We start from the raw sequence: 24,358 nt of genomic DNA on the forward strand, positions 1-24,358 counted from the left end.
GAGAGGGAACACAAGCAGGGGGAGTGGGAGAGGAAGAAGTAGGCTCCCAGCAGAAGAGCCTGACTTGGGGCTCGATCGCAGAACTCTGGGAACACGCCCTGAGCCGAAGGCAGACGCTTAACGACTGAGCCACCCAGGCGCCCCCAATTTAGTGGTTTAGAATGACATAAATTCCCTCTTAAAATTCTGGAGGTCAGAAATTCAAATCAATTTCACTGAGCTAAGGTCAGAAGTCAGCAGCGCTGATTTCTTGGATGCTCTGTGGGGAAAATCTGTTTCCTTGTCTTTTTCAGCTTCTCATGGTCATCTGTGTTCCTTGGTTTATGGCCATTTTTTCCATCTTAAAAACACATCATCTTAACCTCAGCTTCCATCATCCCATTGCCACCTTCTCTGCTTCTGACTCTTCCTGTGTCCCTCCTATTAGGCATGTTGTGATTATATTGAACCCACATGGATAATCCAAATTGATCTTCCCCATTTCAAGATTCTTAGCATAATCACCTCTACAAAGGTGACTTTATTTTACCATGTGAGTTAACATTCACAAATTCCAGAGATTAGGATGTGGACATATTTGGGTGCCATTATTCAGCCTGACACAGTAATGAACACAAAAAGCCAATAGTACATACCAGTTTGCATTCTTTTTTCTTTTGCTACCTGAGCCAAATTATTTCCTTACAAAATGATACAACTAGTTTCACTTTGCAATTAGTGTTCACAAATCTTACACAGTAAAATTACATGGAGATTTGAAATGGGACTGTGTATCATTTATGAAACATTTTGGTTTTAGCTAGTAAGCCAGCAAGTTAACCAGTGTGAAAAGGTGTTTGTTAAAGGAAAATCTGAGTTTGATCAGTATCCAAAAGGCAGAATTTAATTTTGAGTATTTTAAAAGATAGCTATTCGGGATGTCTGGGTGGCTCAGTTGGTTAAGCATCCAACTTTTGGTTTTGGCTCAGGTCCGTGATCTCAGGGGTCGTGAGATCGAGCCCCACATCAGGCTCCATACTCAGCGGGGTATTTGCTTGAGTATTCTCTCCCTCTGTCCCTTCCCCCACTCTTGCTCTCTCTCTCAAATAAATAAATCTTTTAAAAAAATAAATGATATGAGCTATTTTACTTCTAGGTTTTTGGAATCTTAAGTGAAATAGTGATCAACTACAAGCAGCTCTTACCATTTAACATTTTCCATAGTTCATTCTGTTTGCACAGATCTTTGAAAAGACTACATGCTTTAGGGGTGATAGATGGAATATAAGTAACTGTATTTAGAGATGGAATATAAGTAACTGTATTTAGTTTTGCTCCATATTAAAATTCTATCAGAACAATAGTAAAGACATAAGCCAACAAGGGCAATAAGAAAACAGAGAAGATAAGCAATAAATTTTGGAAAGTGGAGCCATCTTGCCAGCTTAGTTGGTGGAGCATGCAACTCTTGATTTCAGGGTTGTTAAGTTCAAGCCCCACATCAGGTGTAGATTGCTTAAAGATAAACTCTTTAAAAACTTTTGGAAAGCGGAAAATTAATGGATGAATAATAAAGCCAATAGTACATACCAGTTTGCATTCATCCAAGGGATGAATCTGGATTACAGGGTGCCTAAGATCAACGATAGATATCCAAAATCCAAATCTCTCCACGTGCCCTCCAAAAAACCATACAGTTAAACAAGAACAAATAAAATCTCAAAAAGCCCATGACTTCAAGATATCTAGAAGAAAACACTACAAACTTCAAGTTCCTTAAAAATAGAAATTTAAAAACAAATTTCAGCAGAGCTATCTCTTAAGTTTCTACAGTAATCCTTTGTGGAGAACTAAGAGTCCAGAAAAATTGAGAGTAGGTGATTAGAGGACCTAAGATTGTGCTAAAAACAAAACTCATGGAAAGAGCTCATCTGAAGTGCAAAAATATTGAAAAAGAATTTGGATCAGAATGCTGTATACAAAATACTAGACTTAGTGTGTGAAAGTTGATGTGGCAATCTCAGAAGTAACTGGTTCTTGAGTATGAAAATGCAGTCACTATGGGGATTGAATGGTGAAGAAAAAAGAGTGACGGAAATTTAGGATTTAGGATCCTGCACACAATAGAGAAATAAAAATATTGAAAGACATGTAATCCTACCCCCAACTCTCAGACACATAGAACAAAAACTTGAAAACCTACAGTTCATTATCTATCATGAACAAAGACAAAAATCCTTAAGAGAATATTAGAAGACCAATTCTAGCAACATGTAAAAAAGATAACATCCTCCTCAAGTGTGGTTCATCTCATGAATTTAAGATTGCACTAAGATTTAAAGTCACCTGTTCAAAAATTCTTAGCAGACCAAAAATAGAAACGAACTTTTTAATAAAGTGTATTTATGAAAAAATATATAACATAATATTTAATGGCAAAAGACTGAATTATTTCTCCCTAAGATCAGGAACATGGCAAGAATACCCATTCTCACTACTCATGTTCAACATTCTACTAGAGGTGCTAGCAACTGCAACAAGGCCAGGAGGAAAAAAAAAAACCAGTATACATTTTGGGAAGGAAACAGTAAACGTATCCTCCTTTGCAGTTAACATGATGTATATGTATAAAAATCTCATGATGTCTACACAAACTACTAGAATGAATGAGCCTAGCAAAGTCACAGCATACAAGGACAATATTCAAAAATGGGTTGTACATTTTATATGAAAATGGTTTAATAATATAATAGTGAAACTTAGAAGCTAGTAAAATTAACAAAGTAAAAAAACAAAAACAAAAATGGGTTGTATTCCTATATACTAGCAATACAATTTAGAATAGCTGGAAAGTATGACATACTTAGAAGTCAATGCAATAAAATATTTGTAGGACATGTATACTGAAACTATAAATTATGGCTGGAAAAATTTAGGAAAATTTAAATCAATGGAGATTTGAAGAAACTGAAAAACCTATTGTAAATTTTATAGAGAAATGCAAAGGACCCAGAATAGCCAAAACAATTCGAAAAAGAACAAAGTTGGAAGACTTATACTGATTTCAAGATTACCATAGCACTATGGTAATCCAGACATTGTAGTATTAGCGTAAATATAGACGTGTAGAGGGGCTCCTGGGTGGCTCAGTCGGTTGAGTGGCCAACTCTTGATTTCAGCTCAGCTCATGATCTCAGGGTCTTGAGATTGAGCTCTTTGTCAGGCTCCACACTCAGTCGGGAGTCTGCTTGAGGATTCTCTCTCCCTCTCCTTCTACCTCTCCCCCTGCTCTCTCTCTCAAATCTTTAAAAAAAAAAAAAAAAGCCACGTAGATGAATGGAATAATATAGAAGCCCTTCAGATACATCCATACATAATATGACCAATTAGTTTTCTACAAATGTGTCAAAATAATTCAGTGGGGAAAAGAAAAGGCTTTTCAACAGATGGTGCTGGAACTAGTTATCCATATGGAATAAAATAATGTCTCACCTTTACCTTGCATCAGCTTGGATGCAATACTCTATAAAGATGAGGTGCTATCCTTAAGGATTTTCTATTCTCATTGAATCAAAGACTTTTGTAAGGTGTTAATGGCTCCAAATGGAATAAAACATGGGCCTGGGAATCAAGGAGTGGGAGCAGAAGTAAGCCTTCTGACTTCTAATGACCCATGAGGAGACTCTGTGCTTCTCATCCCCACAAATCTAGATTCTTTGGGGTCCTAGTCCCCCAAATGGGCACATTTCCATCAGAAGACACATCAAGAGTCCCACTGAGTTTTAAGATATAGGTGTTTCCTGGACACTTTGGTTTCCTATCTATCTATCTATCTATCTATCTATCTATCTATCTATCTATTTATTTTAACTTTGGTTTCCTTTTGTTCAGGGACTAGCAGGCAAGGAATCACTATCTTGTGAGGAGTAATTGATCCAGATTATTAGGGAAAGGTACAGCTAGTATTCCATAATGGGGACAGGAAGAAATATGTATAGAATCCAGGTGATCTACTTGGGCATTACTTGGACTCCTTTGCTCAACTGTGACTGCAAATGGACATAGAAATTATAGCCTGAGAAGTATATGGTTACCAGAGGCTCGGCAGTTGTAATTCAGTCATTCTTTAACACTAACCACCAAGCATGAGAATGCAAACTAGTGTAGCCATTCTGGAAAACAGTATGGAGTTTCCTCAAAAAGTTAAAAATAGAACTACCTATGACCCAGTAATCATACTACTAGGTATTTACCAAAGAATACAAAAATGCCGATTTAAAGCAATACACGTACCCTGATGTTTATGGCAGCAGTATCTACAAGAGCCAAATTACAGAAATAGCCCAAGTATCCATCAACTGACGAATGGATAAAGATGTGTTATATATATAATGGAATATTATATAGATAATGGAAAATTACTCAGCCATTAAAAAGAATGAAATCTTGCCATTTGCAACATCATGGATGGAGCTAGAGAGTATTATGCTAAGTGAAAATAGAGAAAGACAAATACTATATGATATCACTCATGTGGAATTCAAGAAACAAATAAGCAAAAAGAAAAAAAGAGAGGCAAACTAAGAATCAGGCTTTCTTTTTAAAGATTTATATTTATTTATTTGACAGAGAGAGAGTGAGCAGAGGGGAGAGGTAGAGGGAGTCCCAAGCAGACTCCATGCTGAACGACAGTCCATCTCACAACCTGAGATCACGAACTGAGCTGAAGAGTTGGACACCTAACTGACTGTGCCACTCAGGCACGCCAGAAACAGACTTTTACTATAGAAAACAATCTGATGGTCACCAGAGGGGAGGTGGTTTGGGAGGTGGGTGAAATAGGTGAGGGGGATCAAGGAGTGCACTTGTCGTGTTGAGCACTGGCTGATTTCTGTAAGGGTTGAATCACTATATTGTACACCTGAAACTAATATTACACTGTATGTTAACTAAGTGGAGTTTAAATAAAAACTTAAAAAAAAAAAAAAAGACTAACCACCACCAAGCAAGCCATGGGACTTGGTAGCTGAGTAAAAGAAATCTAGCAGGGATAGAAGAGAAAGAAGATTATGAGTATCACTTGTGGCCCTGAGACAAACTGCAGAGGCTAACTTTTCCCTACTAAGTTTTCCCTCAGGAAGAGGAACACCCTCAGGTGCTTTAAAAAAGGCCCAGCAATATCTAACCCTCATGGGTAATTCTCAGTCCACAGCTCCTCACTAGTTTGGCCAAGGAGTTGTTGGGCCTGCATCACAGTTCCACCTCTTTCTTGCATCTTAAACTCCATCTCAGAATCTGCTGATGCAAAATGTGTAACTGGACCTACAGAAATCTTCTCAGCGTGACAGACTCCTAAATAATTTTTGTGAGATTTATCTCCCAACTTCGGGCATGCATTATTTACTTAGGCATCCGGGAAATTTCTACTTTATGCTCCCTAGGTCCCAACAGTATGATGTCATCAAAATAATGAACAAGATGATGTATGGAATTTCATAATAAAGAGTAGGAAACTTTATTTTACTATGTCACAGAGGAGGACTGACACAGCCCTAGAGTAAAACACTAAAAGTATAATGCTATTTCTACTAGGTAAAGGCAAACTGTGTCTGATTTCCCTTATTCATTAGAAATGAGAAAAAATTTTGGGGGCACCTGGGTGGCGCAGTCTTTAAGCATCTGCCTTCAGCTCAGGGCGTGATCTCAGCGTTCTGGGATTGAGCCCCACATCAGGCTCCCTACTCTGCTAGGAGCCTGCTTCTTCCTCTCCCACTACCCCTGCTTGTGCTCCCTCTCTCGCTGGCTGTCTTTCTCTGTCAAATAAATAAATAAAATCTTTAAAAAAAAAATGAGAAAAAATTTTGCACCCACCAGACAAGTTAAGGGGGATAATAATTACCATGTGGATGAAAGTCCAAGCAGAAAACAGATGGCCTACTGAAATTGAGTAATTTATTTTTTTATTTTTTTAAATATTTATTTTAGAGATAGAGCAAGTGAGTGCATGGGGCAGAGGGAGAGGGAGAGGGGAAGCAGACTCCCCTCTGAGCACAGACTGGATGTAAGGACCCCGAGATCACGACCAAGCCGAAACCAAGAGTCCCACACTTAACTGACTGCACCACTCAGGCGCCCCCTGAAACCGAGTAATTTAAAGATTTATGAAGATGTGGGAAGGGAAGGGTTTAAGGAAACCACAAGGTATCGGTAGCAACAGAGGTGAGCTGTCACCAATCCTGGGCCTGAAGTGGCAAGAGGAAGAACTTCAATTCCTAGAAAGTGTATCTACATGGAGAAGGCCTATGACAGGAGCTGTGGGCAACAGTGAGTCCACAGCATGAAAGCCAGGAGAAGGAATACCTTGACTTTACTTTCCTGTCACCCTCTTATCTTATGCTACTATTTCTGGCTAGCCAAACTTACCCAGAAGTCAGAGGGCTAGTGAACACACTGAATGTCCTCTTACGTGAACAGTACTACCTGTAGACCAGAGCAAGACAAGACCCTTCCTTGGGTCCCATGCTTGAAAAATGCCCACATAACATGAATCCATTAAAAAAATTAATATTAAAGAACACATGGGCAAATCAGGGTTTGGTGGCCTATCAGGATTTAGTGGTCAGTATTTGTACAGTGAAACCAAACTTTCAATATTCACTCTCTTAGTGAATACTGCTCAGGCTTTTGGGAAATACTTCACATCTCATGTCTTTTATCTTTGAAATAAAATGTGACTGCGTCCAAGTGCTATTGAGGTTTGTAGGTTGTGCTCCTGCTAAAGTTGGAGAAGAATATATGAGTGGAAAGAGGATTCGAGCAAGCAGATAGAATAGTTAAATTAATTTGTCAAGTCTTTGTTCTGAGTAGCATAAACACAATAGATTCTTGCCTAATGAAATATCATTTCCCAGCAGTGCTGAGCAATCATTTTCTTCTTCTCTTCAGGTTCTAATTAATGAACTAGAAGCACTCAAGAATTATTGAGAAGCACTCAATGGTCACAATAGGCAGCTTAGGAACAATTTTCTATATTAAACTATTCTTACATTTTAAATAGTATATATGCTGATCTAGACATAATAAGAGCAAAATGTGGTACCCATTCTTTATATTACTGCACAGATATAGTCATTGCTTTGAGAAATGGTGAAAAATCACAATGTAAGTGAGATACGATGAATGTATGACTTCCTGCAATAAAAATGTTATCGTCTGCAATAATTCCATTACGGTCGAATACAATAGGTAAAATTCATGGTTCATTTCTGTCAATCTAAATATTACTTTTAAATTTTTATTGATAGGGCCACCTGGGTGGCTCAGTCAGTTAAGTGTCTGCCTTCAACTCAGGTCATGATCCCAGGGTCCTGGGATTGAGCCCCATGTCAGGCTCCCAGCTCGCGGTGAGTCTGCTTTTCCCTCTCCCCTTGCTTGTGCTCTGTCTCTCTCTCTCAAATGAATAAACAAAATATTTTTTTAAATAAAATAAAATTTTATTGATAATTCCAGTTGCTACTGTCTCAACAGAGCAATATTTCTCCAATTTAAAAGAATTAGGGGTGTCTGGGTGGCTCAGTCAGTTGGGCATCTGCCTTCAGCTCAGGTCATGATCCCAGGGGCCTGGGATCCAGCCCCACTCCCCCCACTTATGCTCTCTGGGGCTCTTTCTCTGTCAAATAAATAAATAAAATCATAAAAATAAATAAATAGATAAATAAATAAATAAATTTTAAAACTATCCTTTATATGAATTATGCCTCAATAAACCTGAAAAGATTATTTTTAAAAAAATCTATCCAAGAAATACTATGACCCAAGGCAGGCTAATTTGGCATTAGTGCCAATAGAACACAAAAGATGTGAAAATCTTGATTATTAAAATAGGGATATTGCTGAAGTGAAGGGAAGAAAATTAACTTTATGGAATAAATAATTTGTGAATTATGTGTCTATATTTTAAGTTTTGCCCAAACACACTAGAGCATTATAGAACACCCAGACATCTGCAATGGTTAAGTTCAGCTATCTTTGTTAGTTTATTGAACTTCAATCATAAAAACCATCGCTTTACACATGTTTTAATTTTATCATTATGAAGGTGTATTTTTAGGGCAGAAAGACAGAATATCTCTTATGTAACAGTTTGTTAAGTTCCTTTGTGAGTTGTAAGTATTTTGACATGTCAACAAAATCCATACCAACATCCCCATCTCCCTAAACCTGTAGACTTCTTTCCTCTACAGCAAGAACCAACAAGCCTTTTCCTGTAAAGGACCAGATAATAAATATTTTAGGCTCTGAGAGCCATAAGGTCTCTGCTGCAATGACTCAATTCTGCCATTGTAGCATGAAAGGAGATCTATCTGGCATCTCAACTAGAATGTCTCGGCCAGTATTGAATCCAGGCTTCATCTAACCAAACAAGCACATTCAGATCCAATATCAGGTGCTCAAGCTAACACTAAAATCTCAAATCCTGCATGAATGAAACTATATTAAATATACTTGGCCCTTACTAGCCTTTATATATATATATATTTTTTTTAAGTTTTTACTTAAGTAATCTCTACACCCAACATGGGGCTCAAACTCACAACCCCTGAGATCAAGAGTTGCATGCTTTTCTGAGCCAGTCAGACGCCCCTGTTTTATTCTTTTTAAACAGATATGCCTCTCTCCACCTCAATACATGCTTCCTAGGTTCTCTCTGACACAACAAGATCTTACTGTTTGTTTGATGTATAAGCCAGTGTTCTGCCCCAGGTTCAGACAAAAGGGGATGCACTGTATGTAGAGAATTTTATTTTATTATTTTTAAAAATATGGAACACTTCATGAATTTGAGTGCCATCCTTCCTCAAGGACCACGTTAATTTTCTCTGGATCGTTCCAATTTTAGTATCCGTGCTGCTGCAGCAAGCACTGTGTGTAGAGAATTTTCAAGCAATAATAAACCAACTAAATGTCTTCTGCTTTTTATTATCACCATGTGCTGGCAGTTATAAAAATGTCGGTAATAAATTCCTCCATTCTGCTGGGGGTGCTCCATCAGCAGCCTTTTTTTCTTGACATGCCACTGCTAGGTTATTTCCTCTAGGAACTGAGCAGGCATTTCTCTTCATGGGTCATGAGGAGTTTAGCTTTCTTTATGGGCCTGGAGATAACGAGGGGAAATGAGAGTTCTTCTTCAGGATAATAGGCAGTCCCTTGTGATATAACTGACCCAAGAGAAATTTCTGAAAGACTTTTATGTGAGAAAAGGTAGCCTCCTTGACAAGAGGACAGATAGCAAGGTTCAAAGGAACTTGGGGTTTGAGCTTTGTCTTGCACTGAGCAAATGTCCTGATCTCAGAGTCCTATTCCTTTTCAAACAGTGCTCTAACTTTAGAATAACAGACTTGACAAGTTTGTGCTTTTAACTAGGCATTGAAACTCTACAACCTGCACAATTAGATTTTGGGGACTGATAGATATTCAGCTGTGTCAGTCCTGCAGCTGCATGAGATAAGAAAACCTTTTGAGATCACCATAGAAGGTTTCTGATTATTCATCTACCTTATTTTGAGAATTCACAGCTTTAGGCTTATTTTTCCCCTTTCATAAGACCCATAATACAGTCAGAAATAGCCATCTCCTTCATCGTCTTTTGTAATCCCTACTGTTGTCATGAAGAGTTATGTGACCGCCTGAAGTTTTGTCCCCTACCTGTATTCCATCCCATGCCACCATCAGTGATAACCTGAATAATCTTGTTGCCTTTGCATTCCACAAACTATCAAGGGCGGATGTCTGTCATTCATGACGTTGTCAAATATGTGTTTAACCTGGTCCAGAATTCCATCTTGTTTCAAGGGGCCATTCTTGTCTCAAAAACAGTATTTAACTCAGATGATTCAAAAGATTTTAATGAAGGAACTATATATAGAGGTGTGAGCAAGGTTAAGAGACCAACAAGGGATGCTGAAATATCCAGAGACTAGCAACAGGGGAAACCATTATCAATCCTAGATCTGAAGGGTCAAGGAGAGAAAATAATAGCTCAGACAGGGCTGGAGGATCACAGGAGGAGACTACCTCAGAAGCTGTAGGTGGAGAGGGATATGGCCCCTGCGGGATAACAAGCCTCAGAGCTGAGTGTGGAGCAAAAAGGAAGCTTCTAAACCTGTTTTTTTCTCAGCCTCAGCATACTGATGCTTCCTATTGGTGGAACCCAACTGGAGCCAAGTTTATAAGGGAGCCCAGGTGGTGCATTCTGTAGAAATTAGCTCCAACAGTCACAATACAGGGCAAAGAATGCAGAGAATGATCTGAGGATATGTGGGGAGGGTGGAGAATGGAGAACAACCAGCAAAAAGATGTTTCCATTTCTAATTCTTCTTTTTTTCCAGTAAAATGGAAAGAGGACCTCATTGAGATGTAAAGGTGAGGTAACAGACCATTAAATATAAAATAAACATAGTTATATACATATAAAAGCCTAGTTAACCATATTTTTATATTATTTTTTGTCCGTCTCTCAAAACCATTGCAAAAAATTAAATAATGTTGCTATAACAGTGTCCCATCTTATTATTTTTGTGAAAAAGGTTTTTTAGGGCTTACATGTATTAAAACAAAAAAACAGGAATAGAGTGGATATTGAATCATGGCTAATATTAGCAACAAACAATACTCACTCATAAATATATGAACCTGTTGAAAAAGTACCCATCCATCTGGAGAGATGCATTTCCAATAGAATTTTACTTATGTTTACTACTTTATCAAATTGTTATTAGTTTTTTACCAATTGTGTAACAAAACTGTAATGACAACTTGATCCTAAAGAAATATTTAAGGGGCACCTGTGTGGCTCAGTCAGTTGAGTCTGCCTTCCGTTCAGGTCCATGATTCCAGGACCCTGGCAATGAGGCCCATGGGAATCTCTGCTCAGCAGGGAGTCTAATTCTCCCTCTCCCTGCCCTCTTGTGTTCTCTCTCTGTCAAATAAATAAATGAAATCTTTAAAAAAGAGTTTTGAAAATTTAAATATTTTAAATTTTAAAACATTTTATTTAAAAGTTAAAATTCTAAAAAATATTTCATAAGAGTTTAAAACATGAATTTTAGAGTCACAGAATTGAAATGTATTTTAAAATTCAAAATGTGTACACGTTGAGAATTATGACAGGTGATGAAAAAAATGACTTTAAAGAATAAACATCCTTTAGGATAAAACACTGTAGGATAAGTGAAATGGAAATAAGTTCAGGACCACGGCAGGAAAAAAGAGAAAAAGGAACCATGGGAAATTTCCAGCTCTTCACAAAGAACTTGTGTATTTAAAAAATGCTTGATGATAGTCATCACATCACTATAGTATTTAAATTCCTTTTTACACATTTAAAAGAGAGATATAATAACTTCAAAATGTGAATATTTATAATACACCGGAAATTCGATCCTTTAAAGTCAAGATAAAAATTTTAGATGTCAACACCAAAATGTGTGAAAGTATATACATGGTTTTACAAAATATTTTTAGGTAGTATCTGGGCAAGAGTTTGAACATAAGGAGAGGGAGTTGCATAGTTTAGAGACTCAATCTCTAAAATATTGTGTGTCCTGCTCAATGTCTGTAATCTTCATCTCGTTTCATACCCTCAAAGTTCAGAGGCAATACAAAGGTTAATTTAGAACCTAAAGAGGACTCCAGGTTATCTTTGAATATTAGTGTCTGAGGTTACTGTTACTTAACTATTATTAGGCATTTAAAAATCTGATGTTTACTGTTTTGAAAACCTATTTGGAATATGACTTACATGGGAAATGTCTTTAAAATTCCAAAGAAGATATTTAAAAATGAACGTTCGAAACACATCTATACACAGAGAACTAGAGTTAAAAGTACAATTTCTGCCAAATAAAATATCACATAGCAACATTTTGTTACATTTGCTATTGACGCCAGAAGAGTTGGCATTTTCAATGAGATATGTTTCATGCTTAAGCAGTAAGTCATTTATCTGGATGTTCTAAAATGCAATCTCGAACGATTTCTCTTACCAGATTGCTGCCTTTGTGTGTGTGAGAGAGAGTGAGAGAGACAGACAGACCTTACTTATACCGTTAAAACGATAAAATCTATACTTTTAGGACGCTTTCACTAAATGGAACACCAGTAAGTAACGGGCCTTGCTTTACATGATCCATAATCAGAACTTGAATTATATGAAATAAAAGAGGGATCTTAGGGTACTTTTATGCTCAGAACAACCAGTGCCACATACTAACGACCATTTTATCAGGAGCTGTGCTAAGTACTTTTCATAAAATATCAGATTTATTCCTGCGGGCAACTCTGTGTGGTATTATTTCCATTGTTTTACATGAAGGAAATGGAAGCTTAGAAATTTCAATTTACGGCCACTCTAGCGGAAGTTACCCATCACTGCACAGTTCGCTGCCTTCACTCAGGTGCAACGGTCTAGGAATCACATCTATTAGCACTTCAAATAAACTCTTTTGCGTAACAAAGAACGCCTAACGGCGCTTGACTCTGACACTTCCAGGTCCAGGTGAGCTTGGGTCCGCGGTTCTCACTGCGGTCAACAGCTTTGCTAAATAACACACACTGCTGAACCCCTCTCGCTCCCAGAGTCCGATTCTGTAGGTCTGGGACAGGGTAGAGAATCAGCTTTTCTAGCAAGTTCCCCGGTGCTGCTGTTGTTCCGGGGGCCACACCGTGAGAATCTCTGGTTTACGGGTTTTAATCTTAAATCCACTTGGACAAGGGTGGGCCAGGGCACAGCGATGGCACTGCTACGGTGCTTTAGAAGCCCGGCCTCCGCTTTCCTCTGCTGCTCCGACCCTAAGTCCTGGGCGCGCCCCAAAGCCGCGTTGGCCGTCACCTCCGCCCTGGGGTGTGGCCCCAGGCTCGCCGCCCGCCCTCTGCGCTCCATTGCTCTCCCCGCCAGCCCCGCCGGGCCCCGGCCCCGCCCCCGGCGGCCCATTGGCTCGCAGGTCCCCCGGGCGCCTCCGCCCACACGCCCATTCCGCAGAGCCCGCCAGGCTGAGGCGCTGCTGCCCGAGCGCGGGATCCGAGACGTGGCTCCCGGGCGGAAGAACCATGTTGGACTTCGCGATCTTCGCCGTTACCTTCCTGCTGGCGTTGGTGGCAGCGGTGCTCTACCTCTACCCGGTAACCGCCGTCTCGGCCTCAGGGGCTCTAGCCGCCGCCCCAGCCTCTGTGTTTCCCGCATCCACGTCGCTCTGCACGCAGTGGGCCGCAGGGGGCGGGCCCGAGGGGAGGGTTCCCGCTCCCGCTTCGCGCGGGGCAGCTCCCGAGCAAGTGACGCTTCGCGTGCGCGCGCGGGCAGCGCTGGGAGGCTAGGGGTGAGGGCTGCGGGACGACCCCTCAGGCGACGCGAGGTCAGGCGCGCGTGGCCGCCTGGGTTCTTAGGGCCTTTCCTCCGGGTCCTGCCTCCCTGCTCCCGGAATTGCCACGCCTCTGTTACAGTCTGCGCGAGAAGGACTTTTGGCTGGCCTTTTGGCAATAACTTTGCCAAACCCAAATTACATTTTCCAGTGTGTCTGGGAGGAAACTTGAGGATGCTCCACTCCTTTGTCCTTTCCCGAGGATTCTCCCAGCATATTTTGCGGCTCCTGCTTTTCCATCCATCTTTCCATTTGTTATTACTGAAATCCAAAGTCCTTAAGGTCCAGACCGGTCTTGCTCTTCGCAGGGCCTCAGAAGCAAATGGAGCCGTGGAATGAGCATTGCGGTGGGTTAGTGCCTGAGCCTGACGTAGCTTCTGGGCTTCAGCGCGGAAGCTCGTTCTAGCCTCCTTTCTCTGCTTGCCTTTGTCAGCCTCAGAGGGTGACTCTGAGAAAGGAAGCTAGTAGGTGAGCAATCATCTCTTAACCTGTCTGCAAAACAAGGGGGTGTTTTGTGGAAAAAGTTGTAAAGTAGTTGAACGCGCCAAAACACCACTGATAATGACCGAACACCTTAAATGTTCTTTTTAGAGCTGGTAAATGGATCAGATTAGAATATTGCAGCTACAAAATCCGGAGCATCCAGTATCTTTTTTTTTCTGAGAAACTAAACGTTTAATGGCTCCAGCTCTTGAATTTTTAATAATCTTTAAATGAGACTGTCCTTTGATTAGTTAATAGAAAGCAGCACTGTTTATTTCAACCAAATATGTGTGCCAAATATGGTTCTATGTACTGGGAATACAGCAGTGAACAGCCAGGCAGGAAATTCCTGACTCATGGAATGTGTATTCTGCTGAGATGAAATTGATAATATAAGCAAGTAACACAGATGGTATTTTAGTGTTAAGTATTATGGAGCAAAATAAAGTTGGTAACAGGTAGGGTTGTTACTTTAAAGTAGGACAGTCAGTTTTTTTAAGGAACCTCCATACCATTTTCCAGGGTGGCCATACTAGTTTGCATTCCCACCAGCAGTGTAAGAGGGTTCATTTTTCTCCACATCCTTGCCAACACTTCTTTCACTTGTGTAGAACTACCCTATGATCCAGTAATTGCACTGCTGGGTATTTACCCCCAAAATGCAGAAACACTAGTTAAGAGGTATACATGCACCTCAATTCTATAGCAGCATTATTTATAATGGCCAGTTTATGGAAGCAGCACAAGTGTCCATCGATAGATGAGTAGATAAAGAAGATATATATATATATACACACACACACACACACACACACAATGGAATATTACTCAGCCATAAAAAAGAATGAAATCTTGCCATTTGCAATGATATGCATGGAGCTAAAGAGTATAATGCTAAGTGAAATAAGTCAGAGAAAGACAAACACCAAATGGTTTCACTCTTTTGTGGCATTTAGGAAACAAAATAAATGAACAAAGGGGGGGGGAAACACAAACCAAGAAACAGACTTTTAGCTATGGAGAACTAATGGTTACCAGAAGGGGAGGTGGGCAGGGGGATGGGTGAGATAGGTGATGGGGATTAAGGAGCGCACTTTCGTGATGAGCACCAAGTGTTTTATAGAAGTGTTGAATCACTGTATGGTACACCTGAAACTAATGTTACACTGTATGTTAATTATACTGGAATTAAAAGAAAAAGTAGGATGGTCAAGAGATGAGAAATCTGAGTGGAGACCTGAAGGGGATGAGGGAACAAGCCATTCAGGTATCTGAGAAAGCATTCCAAAGAGAATAGCAAACGCACATCTTCCGGGGGAGCCATACCAGTGTGTTCCAGGAAAACAAGAAGACTAGTGTGGCTGGAGTGGAGTGAGGAAGAGACTAGTCAGTTAAAATCAGAATGATGGGGAAGGAGGACGTTTTTTGTTGTAGGCCAGTTTATGCACTTGGCTTTTATTCTGAGGTAAGCCACTGGAGGGTTTCAACAGAAAAGTGACATTTTAAATGTAAGGGAATTAAAATTTAGTTTTACTAGTTAAATTTTAAAAGAATCATTTTGACTGCTATGTTAAGAATAGACTTAGGGGCCTGGGGCAAGGGTAGAAGTGGGCAGAGTAGTGAGGCTATTATAGTAATTTTGGTGAGATATGGTGCTGGCTTGGACCAGGGTAGTGATAGCAGAGTAGCAGAGTGTAACAGAGACAGTGGTAGTAGAGGAGGGATGAGGGGTACGTTTCATTTGGAACATGGTTCATCCACAGTAATAGGAGGGAAGGTGGAATATATGGGCTAACATGTAGGCAAATGGTAGTTTGGTGTGGAAGTTATTCCTGATTGCTTTCATTTTTTCAGTGGAATAGAAGCAAGATTATCAGTTATTGGTGAGGAGAGAGGATTTAAAGAGAGAGAAGGAGCAAAATAGCTATCTAGTGGTATATGGAGTGATGGATGAGGGAAATGTATGACTTCCAGGCAGCTCACTTGAGGTTCATGAAATTAAAATAAGGCTCTTCAGCATGGTTGTGTTTTTCTTTAGCTGTGTGGGTTCAGGGGCAGTTGGTCAAATGTTGGATTTAATTAGAATTAGTGTTTTGCTATGATACCAGAATTTAGGGCAGAGTAATGTTTATAAAGACAGACCATGGAATCTGAGCTGGGTAAAGTGGAAAATGAAATTATGAGTGGGTGATTTAAAAGTACTTTTGGGGTAAGAATAGTTTTTGGAATGAAGATACTAAAAAGAAAATAGTGAGAAGGAAAGACAGGAGGTGCCTGGAGATTTGGATGCTTGATGTTTCTTGAAACTCTGGAGATGTTGAAGTTTTTGGTCATGTCAACCCTGCACCCATCCTTTCTTCCCTTCTCCTTCTTCTTCCTTCTTCCTTCTTTCTTCTTCCTTCTTCCTTCTTCTTCCTTCTTCTTCTTTCTTCTTTTTCTTCTTCTCCTTCTTCCTTCTTCTTCTTTCTTCTTTTTTTTCCCTTGAATGTACTTTTTTTAAACGAAGATTGTAGAATTACAAAATTCCTTCAACCTTGGAAACTTACGTAGGATGCCCTCAAATGGACTGATTTTAGTCCTTAGGGAGTCAATGTGTGTTGCTGCTTATTTAAATACAGTTAAGTTGGAATCCCAAGAGTGCCATTGTACTCCCTCTGCTTTCCAGATGCCTCTTTCCTGAGCTGCTAGGAGAGGTGGGCACCTGAGCAGGGACCTTCAGGTGATTTAATTTTGTTCACTAGTTCCCACTCAGTTGATGAACTGGGTTTTCATTCTTGAAGAAACTGACGGAAGGGCATGTTTCTCACAGGTTCACATACTAATTTGTACAAAAATGTCCTTGGTGCAGCTTAATGCCAAGTTATTATGAAGATTGTTCTTGAGTATTGCATGAAGGCTATGAAGTTGGAACAGGCAAGTCATGAACGTGAAAGCTTTAATTTATCTACCTTATTTATTTTTTATTTTTGTAGCCATAGCGTCTATTTTCGTATTCTCTGACTGCTGAAGTGTTCTGATGCCCTGTCTTAAACCTGAGTTGATGTGTGATAGGAGCAGCTGGACATTTAAGATATTTTCTTGATTCTTTTTTTTTTTTTAAACTCCCCTCTTTTTGTATATGCAATGATGAAACATGCTGTCATGGTTTAATAAGGAAGGAGAAAGAGGGACCTTTATTTATGAGTGGAGATGTCTCCCTCTGTGGAAAAGTAGATCAAGACTGGTATGAAAAGTTTGTCTGTGTTTTTGCACCTGACTTTAAGATCCCCCCCAAATTTTTTTTGCCACGTTGTACCTTTCCTCCTGGAATTGTAAGTGAACACAATAGTAGTACCTGTTTACACTGTGACGTGGATATTGTTACAGAGAGCACACTAGAGGCTTTCTCCCTGTTAAGCAAATAATGCCCTTGTGAATGTATGCTTACGGAGAAACCCCTGTAGTTATACCTGCTGATGCTGTCTGTCTTGTTGAAGAATAAATTTTGGATCCCCCCACCCCCAATCTAATGTATGACCATGGAAATGTTGCTAAGGTAGGGTAGAGGCTTGAGTGGGGGAGAGACGGATCAGGGAAAGAGGATAAACTGAGTCTGCGGGATGAGGGAAGACCTGGGGATGCTAGTCCTGGCCTTTGTGTGGTATCTAATATAAGTAAGGAAAAAGGTCATAATAGCATTCTGGATAGTCTCAAGTCAGATGGTAGTGGTAGGCTACGAACTGGGGAGATTGAAGCTTTGCAGGGTCTGGTCCGGATGCATGCTAGTTTTGGGATCCCTCTCATCATTTTAGCTATTTGGGAGATGTGAATGTTGTAAAGGGCAGGAGAGCATTTTACCTGGCATTCTGGGCTTCACTCTTCTTTTTGCTGATGAAGTGTAGAGGTTGATACAGGAGCCATTTTATCCAGAGTATATCGAGACTTCGAAGGCTCCCTCTTCTTTTTGCTGATGGAGTTGTAGAAGCCAGTATTAGGCTAGTGGGGAGGGATTGTACTTAGTATTGTCTAAGTGTCCTATCCTGTCTTTTCAGTTACCGAGAACAAATCTGATTGCTTTTTGTAGGAATTCTCCTTTCTCCTCTGCAGACCCCCAGAGGAGGCCTCTCAACTATGTCTGTTAATTACTTCTCCAACAGCTTAACACTTTCAAAAAATGTGTTGAATTGTTCACACTGTCTCCTCTCCCATTCTCTTTATCCTTGTTTTCTCCTATTTTTATTTCTTCACTTTCATTTAGTGGGATTTCAGGAGGAAGAGATAGTTGATGAATGTCATCAGTCTGTCATGTTTGAAGAGAAATCAAGAAGCTTGTTTTGTCATTAATGATTTTAGCCTGGAAAGGAAAAAAGTAGGATTTTTTTCCCCTTCTACCACTGACTTTATCTTTTTCTAATTACAGAGTTCCTTCCATCCTTTTCCTACTATTTATAATATTAAACTTGACAGGTTTCCGTCATTGATGAGACTGTGGGATAGAATATAGTGTAGATTTAATTGTTATCAGTGAAATACAAGTTACACATCCTGTTATCTAGATAGCATTCTTATAGTATTTAGCAGGAACAGTAAAACAGTAAAACTCTTCAGTTAGTACCGTTCAATCTAGTATTCTTTTGGCATAGGTACCCCAAAGGAGGAAAAAAGTAAAGTTGTACAAAGATTATTATAGTACTACTTATGTTAATGAAAAAACAAAAGAGAGAAAAGAAATAGCCCAGATGTTTAATAGCAGTATAGTAGGAAAATGATTAAGCAATTTCAGCTACATGATGGTACATAGTTTAGTCTTTTAAATGTTCAAGTATGTTCAGTCAGGGGGGCCTGGGTGTAGCAGTTGGTTAAGTGTCTGACTCTTGGTTTTGGCTCAGGTCACGATCTCAGGGTCATGAGACCGAGCCCCACATTACGTTGCATGCTCAGTGTGGAGTCTGCTTGAAATTCTCTCTCTCTGCCTCTGCTCCTCCTCTGCATGCGTGTGTGTGCGCGCATGTGCTGTCTCTCTCAAAATAAATAAATCTTTAAAAAAACATATGTTTCAGTGCCTGCGCGGCTCAGTCGGTTAGGCGTCTACCTTTGGCTCAGGTCGTGGTCCCAGGGTCCTGGGGTTGAGCCTGAGATCGGGCTCTCTGCTCAGTGGGGAGCCTGCTTCTCCTTCTCCCTCTGCCTGCTGCTCCCCCTGCTTGTGCTCACTCTCTGTATCAAATAAGTAAATAAATAAAAATCTTTAAAAATATTATGTTGAATCGCTATGTTGTACACCTGAAACTAACATAACACTTTATGTTAACTATACTGAAATTAAAATTTAAAAAAAGAAACCTTCCCTTTCATTAAGATATAAAAAAATAAAATGTTCAAATACAGAAATACTTATTCATTTACTTATATAATGTTAATTAGGTAAAAAAGGGCAGAATGCCAGATAGGTAAACTCTGATTAGTATTAGTCAAAATCACTGACAAAATTGAGAATTGATTCTGGAGTAAATATTTTAGGTTATCTTTTCTGTAAATATTTAGTTGACTTAAAAATTATTTTATAAAAAGCCTTATTATAAGAATAGTATGATTGTCATAAAATTAAATAAAAAAATAACACTCATCCCAGAACATAGCAACTGTAAACCCAGTACAAAGTTGTAAAATATTAAAATTCCCCAAACTTTTTCCCAGTTCATTTCTTAGAGGTTGTTTTTGAACAGTTTGCTATGAATTATTTTGTTATTTGTTTGTATGCCACATACTTCAGTGACTATATGACCCTGACAGTAATGACTACATTAAAGCAAAAGATGAATATCCTATTGTGTTTTGGTAAATTCTTTGACTAGAAAGAGGAGAACTATTTTAGGAATGAATCTGTTGTAAGTGTGACTTTTTTTTTTTTTTAACTAAGACAGATGGGACCATATATAGACTCAGAAAAACAATTAAAAAAGATGCTTAATTATGTATTAGTTGATGTAGAATGGATGTTAAAATTTTCAAACTTGTTAATTTAATTGACACAGGAAGGGTATTAAGATAATTCTTTTAATACACCGAACCCAGTTTTTGTATTTTAACATAGAAAGAGTTCTTGAGATTCAACCAAATTGGAAAGCCATCACTTAAGGTCCTGCAGATGTCTTGGCAAAACATCTGACTTATGGGATATATGATTATATATTATATACTATATTATGTATTATATACTAAATCATTATACTAAACTATTTTTAAATTTCTCCTTAAGGCCTCTAGACAAGCTGCTGGAATTCCAGGGGTTACTCCAACTGAAGAAAAGTGAGTAGTTAGTTTTTTGGAATTCAGTAGAGTTAACTCTTTATTTTTGGTATCAAAACTAAAACGTATTTTTAGATTATTCGGGCTATTTAATTCTTTTGTGTACTCTAAATTTACCTCTGGGCATACAACCTGAACTTTGTTAAGAATAGAAAGGAGGGCTGTGTAAATCAAAAATTTTAATTGCGTTTAGGGTGTCTGACTAGTTCAGTCAGCAGAGCATTCAGCTCGTGATCTCAGGGTCATGAGTTCTAGCCCCACGTTGGGTGTAGAGATTACTTAAAAATAAATAAATAAATAATAAATAAAACATTAAAACACACAAATCTTAAAAAAGATGAATTGTTTTCACTTTCTCTAGCCAGAGAATATTAAAAATGGAAAGATAAAAGGAAAGAAGAAAAGAATGCCATAGTTGATCTGATAATTTAAATCAGCCTATGATGATGTTCATTGCTTTCTCAGAATGAGATGTTGCAAAAATTGGATCGTTTTCCATTGTCTAAGTCAGATGTTCCTTGTGTATCTTTCTTATTTGGCTTGAACTGTTATAAATTCTCAAAATATCAGACAAATCCATATCTAAATATAGCTACAGAAAATGAGAAGTCAAATTTAATTAAGTTTGGGATTTTGCAGTAATTTGCATGATTTCACGCACCTCTGCTCTCATCTATTGACACAGTTAACTCAGAATCGACTGTAGTTTTTCTGATTCTTCCAAGTTAAATTTCTTATTTTTCCAAGTTATCTTGTCACTTGTTGCTCTCTTCTCAGGGATGGTAATCTTCCAGATATTGTGAACAGTGGAAGTTTGCACGAGTTCCTGGTTAATCTGCATGAGAGATACGGGCCTGTGGTCTCTTTCTGGTTTGGCAGGCGCCTTGTGGTTAGTTTGGGCACCGTTGACGTACTGAAGCAGCATATCAACCCCAATAAGACTTGTAAGTTTAATTATTTTTCTAATTAGCTGATCCTTATCTTTTAAGAATAAACATCTATAAGTGAAGAGCCATACATTGTTCATGGGTCAGAATAGCTATTATTTATTGAATGCTTTATATTATGTGCCGGGCATTGTGCAAAGGTCTTTATAGTTATTACCTCATTTAAAGTACAGTATCGTAGAATGATTATTTTTTCCTTCAATTTGTAGGTATATACAATAGAATCCCAATGTATATTCCAACAGGATTTTTTTGGAAAAGTTCAATGGAATGAGCTTTTTAGAAAGTCAAAGATATTGTTGTCATGTAGGTAGAAAATGTATGTAAGTATTAATGATTTATAGTGGAATTGCCAGTCAGGATATTGTATTCTAGCCAATTTTTATTGCCTCTTGAACTGTTGATATATAGGAAAGGTAATGAGGGGAGGTGGGAAAAAAGTTGCCATGCTCTCAGCTGCAACCCCCTACCTCCCTGATCTGTTTGTTTTTCTGCTAGAGTTTTTATTGTTGTTGTTTAGTTTGTTTTCTAAGTGATTATTTTGACTCAGAAATGTTTAATTTGTCTGTTTCAGCGGACCCTTTTGAAACCATGCTTAAGTCATTATTAAGGTATCAATCTGGTGGTGCAAATGTGAATGAAAACCACACGAGGAAAAAATTATATGAAAATGGTGTGACTGATTCTCTGCAGAGTAATTTTGCTCTCCTGCTAAAGGTAAGGTGCTAAGAAGTTTGGCCCAGAATTCTATAATACAGATAATAGTATATTTTTTGACTATTAGTATGTCTTGTCTTTGGTACTTTTTTCCTCATTTGTTTTTCTTTTTCCTTTTTCTTTTTTTTTTTTTTTTTTAAGATTTGTTTATTTATTTGAGAGAGAGAGAGAGTGTGAGTGTGCATGGCAAGGGGGAGGGGTGGAGAGAGAGGGAGAGAATCTCAAGCAGACTCCCTGCAGTGCGTGGACCCCAGTGCAGGGCTTGATCTTACAACCCTGAGATCATGACCTGAGCCTAAATCAAGAGTCAGGATGCTCAACTGACTGAGCCACCCAGGCGCTCCTCTTAATTGTCTTTCCAAGCTGATTTTTACTCTCCTGAAATTCTGAAACAAAACAAACAACAACAAATCATAACACCTATACTCCCTGTGTAAGTTGGAATGATGGGATTACTGGGCGTCTGCATAGACAAACTGAATCGTACTGGGAGACGGACCTTACATTTTTAAGAAGTTCCACAAATGGTATACAAAGTTTGAGAACAATACTAATCCATACTATTTTCCTTTTGACCCTAAAGATCCTTAGCTGAGCCCTGTGTGCTACCTGACAGTTCTCTGTGTCCCAATAGGACTGTTCCAAACCTTCACCCTTATTCTAGTACTGCCAGTCCTAGCCAACCTCGTTGTTTGTTGTAGGTGGCCTTGCCTCCTGCTTTGCTGAGACCATAGAGTTCCTTACCTGTAAACTCCCTCGATATCCTATTTCCCCACCAACAACTTATCCATCTCAATCTTTTGTTCTTACTTCTCATTTTAAATCTTAAAAATCCTTTCTTCTGTCCAAAACTGATCCATCCATTTGTGCCCTTTAAAAATAATGGAATTTATAAGATTAGTGTATGGTTGCTGTAGAAAACTTGGAAAATCTAACTTTAAAGAAATGATCCATAATTTCACTATAGATGTATGTATGGATGAGATCATACTTATGTACAATTTGATATACTTTTTCACTTCAAAACATATTATAGGGGCACCTGGGTGGCTTATTTGGTTAAGCAGCCAACTCTTCATTTCTGCTCTGGTCTTGATCTCAGGGTCCTGGGATTGAGCCCTGCATTGGGCTCCACACTCAGTGGGGAGTCGGCTTGAGGATCCCTCCCCTCCTTTTCTCCCCCTGCTCATGCTCTCTCTCTCTCTTTCTTTCTCTAAAAATAGGTAAATCTTTTAAAAAAACATATCATAAACATTTTCTCATGTCATTAATTTTTCCAAAAATAACTAAAATTATGCTTACTTTTTTCTGGCAGTCATTTTACAAAATATGGAAAAATTTAGGAAAGTCCTAAGGAAAAAATAAACATTTTTAATGCTATCCATTACTCAGTGATAACCATGTTTAACATTTTAAAATCCTTCCTATCATTTTAGTCTTTTCTGTATACAGCAGAATTTAGTCAGCATCATACTATGTGGATAGTTACAGACTACACATTTTTTTTAAGATTTTATTTTTAAGTAATCTCTACACCCAACATGGGGCTTAAACTTACAACCCTGATATCAAGAGTTACATGCTCCACCGACTGAGCCTTCCAGGCGCCCCTATATTCTGCATTTTTATTTGCCATTTTGTTATAAGCATTTTTATAACACTAAGTATTCTTTGATAATTACATCGAAAAGAGTCTCTAATGTCAATTTTACCTTCCAAATATCTTTCAAATTGGTCTACTTCTGTCTGTCAGCACTGCCACCATCCTAGTTTAAGCTTCTATAAACTTATCTTGATTGCTTGTTTTTCTACCTTCTCTCTGCCCCTCTGCAGGGATTCTTAAATTCTTTTTATGACATATACCCCTTGTAATTTTGGTGAAACCTATAGACTCCTTCTGAGAATAACATTTTAAAATGTGTAACTACATGGGGTGCCTGGGTGGCTCACTCATTAAGCGTCTGCCTTCGGCTTAGGGCGTGATCCCGGCGTTCTGGGATCAAGCCCCGCATCAGGCTCCTCCACTGGGAGCCTGCTTCTTCCTCTCCCACTCCCCCTGCTTGTGTTCCCTCTCTTGTTGGCTATCTCTCTCTCTCTGTCAAATAAATAACTAAAATCTTTAAAAAATAAAAAATAAATAAATAAAATGTGTAACTACAAGGAAAATAATATAGTTATAAAAATATTTTTTTAAACTTGTGGTATTTTAATATATGTACATCATTAATGCATTAAATAACAAGATCCAGGGCGCCTGGGTGGCTCAGTTAAGCAGTTGTCTTTGGTTCAGGTCTTGATCTCAGGGTACTGGGATCAAGCCCCACATCAGCTTCCCTGCTGAGCGGGGAGTCTGCTTCTCCCTCTCCCTCTGTGATCTCTTGCTCTCACTCTCTCTCGAATAAATAAATAAAATCTTTAAAAAATAAATAAGTATATAACAGGATCCAGCAATACTTCCAAAACTTCCATAATTTTAATTAATTTATTTTTTTACATTTTATGGATTCTATTTTTTATTTTTTTTAAGTTTTT

General features: G+C 38.7%; 1 protein-coding gene and 1 non-coding gene across 2 annotated transcripts in view; one reads left to right on the forward strand and one right to left on the reverse strand.

Moving 5' to 3' along the window:
• Positions 1-8,795: 8,795 nt before the first annotated feature.
• On the reverse strand, positions 8,796-8,902 carry LOC123798338 (U6 spliceosomal RNA). Its single transcript, XR_006781259.1, has one exon. It is a non-coding gene; the product is annotated as a U6 spliceosomal RNA (small nuclear RNA).
• Positions 8,903-12,997: 4,095 nt separating this feature from the next.
• The window catches only part of CYP20A1 (cytochrome P450 family 20 subfamily A member 1), a 65,535-nt gene continuing 54,174 nt past the window's right edge, over positions 12,998-24,358 (forward strand). Inside the window, exons 1-4 of the mRNA XM_045806533.2 lie at positions 12,998-13,158; positions 20,113-20,162; positions 20,940-21,106; positions 21,684-21,826. Coding sequence (XP_045662489.1) covers positions 13,087-13,158; positions 20,113-20,162; positions 20,940-21,106; positions 21,684-21,826 — 432 coding nt within the window. The 5' untranslated portion in view covers positions 12,998-13,086. The remainder of the gene's footprint in view (positions 13,159-20,112; positions 20,163-20,939; positions 21,107-21,683; positions 21,827-24,358) is intronic.

Source organism: Ursus americanus, chromosome 1 (genome assembly GCF_024610735.1).
Source record: "Ursus americanus isolate L20-20 chromosome 1, mUrsAme1.1.p, whole genome shotgun sequence".
Taxonomy (NCBI): domain Eukaryota; kingdom Metazoa; phylum Chordata; class Mammalia; order Carnivora; family Ursidae; genus Ursus; species Ursus americanus.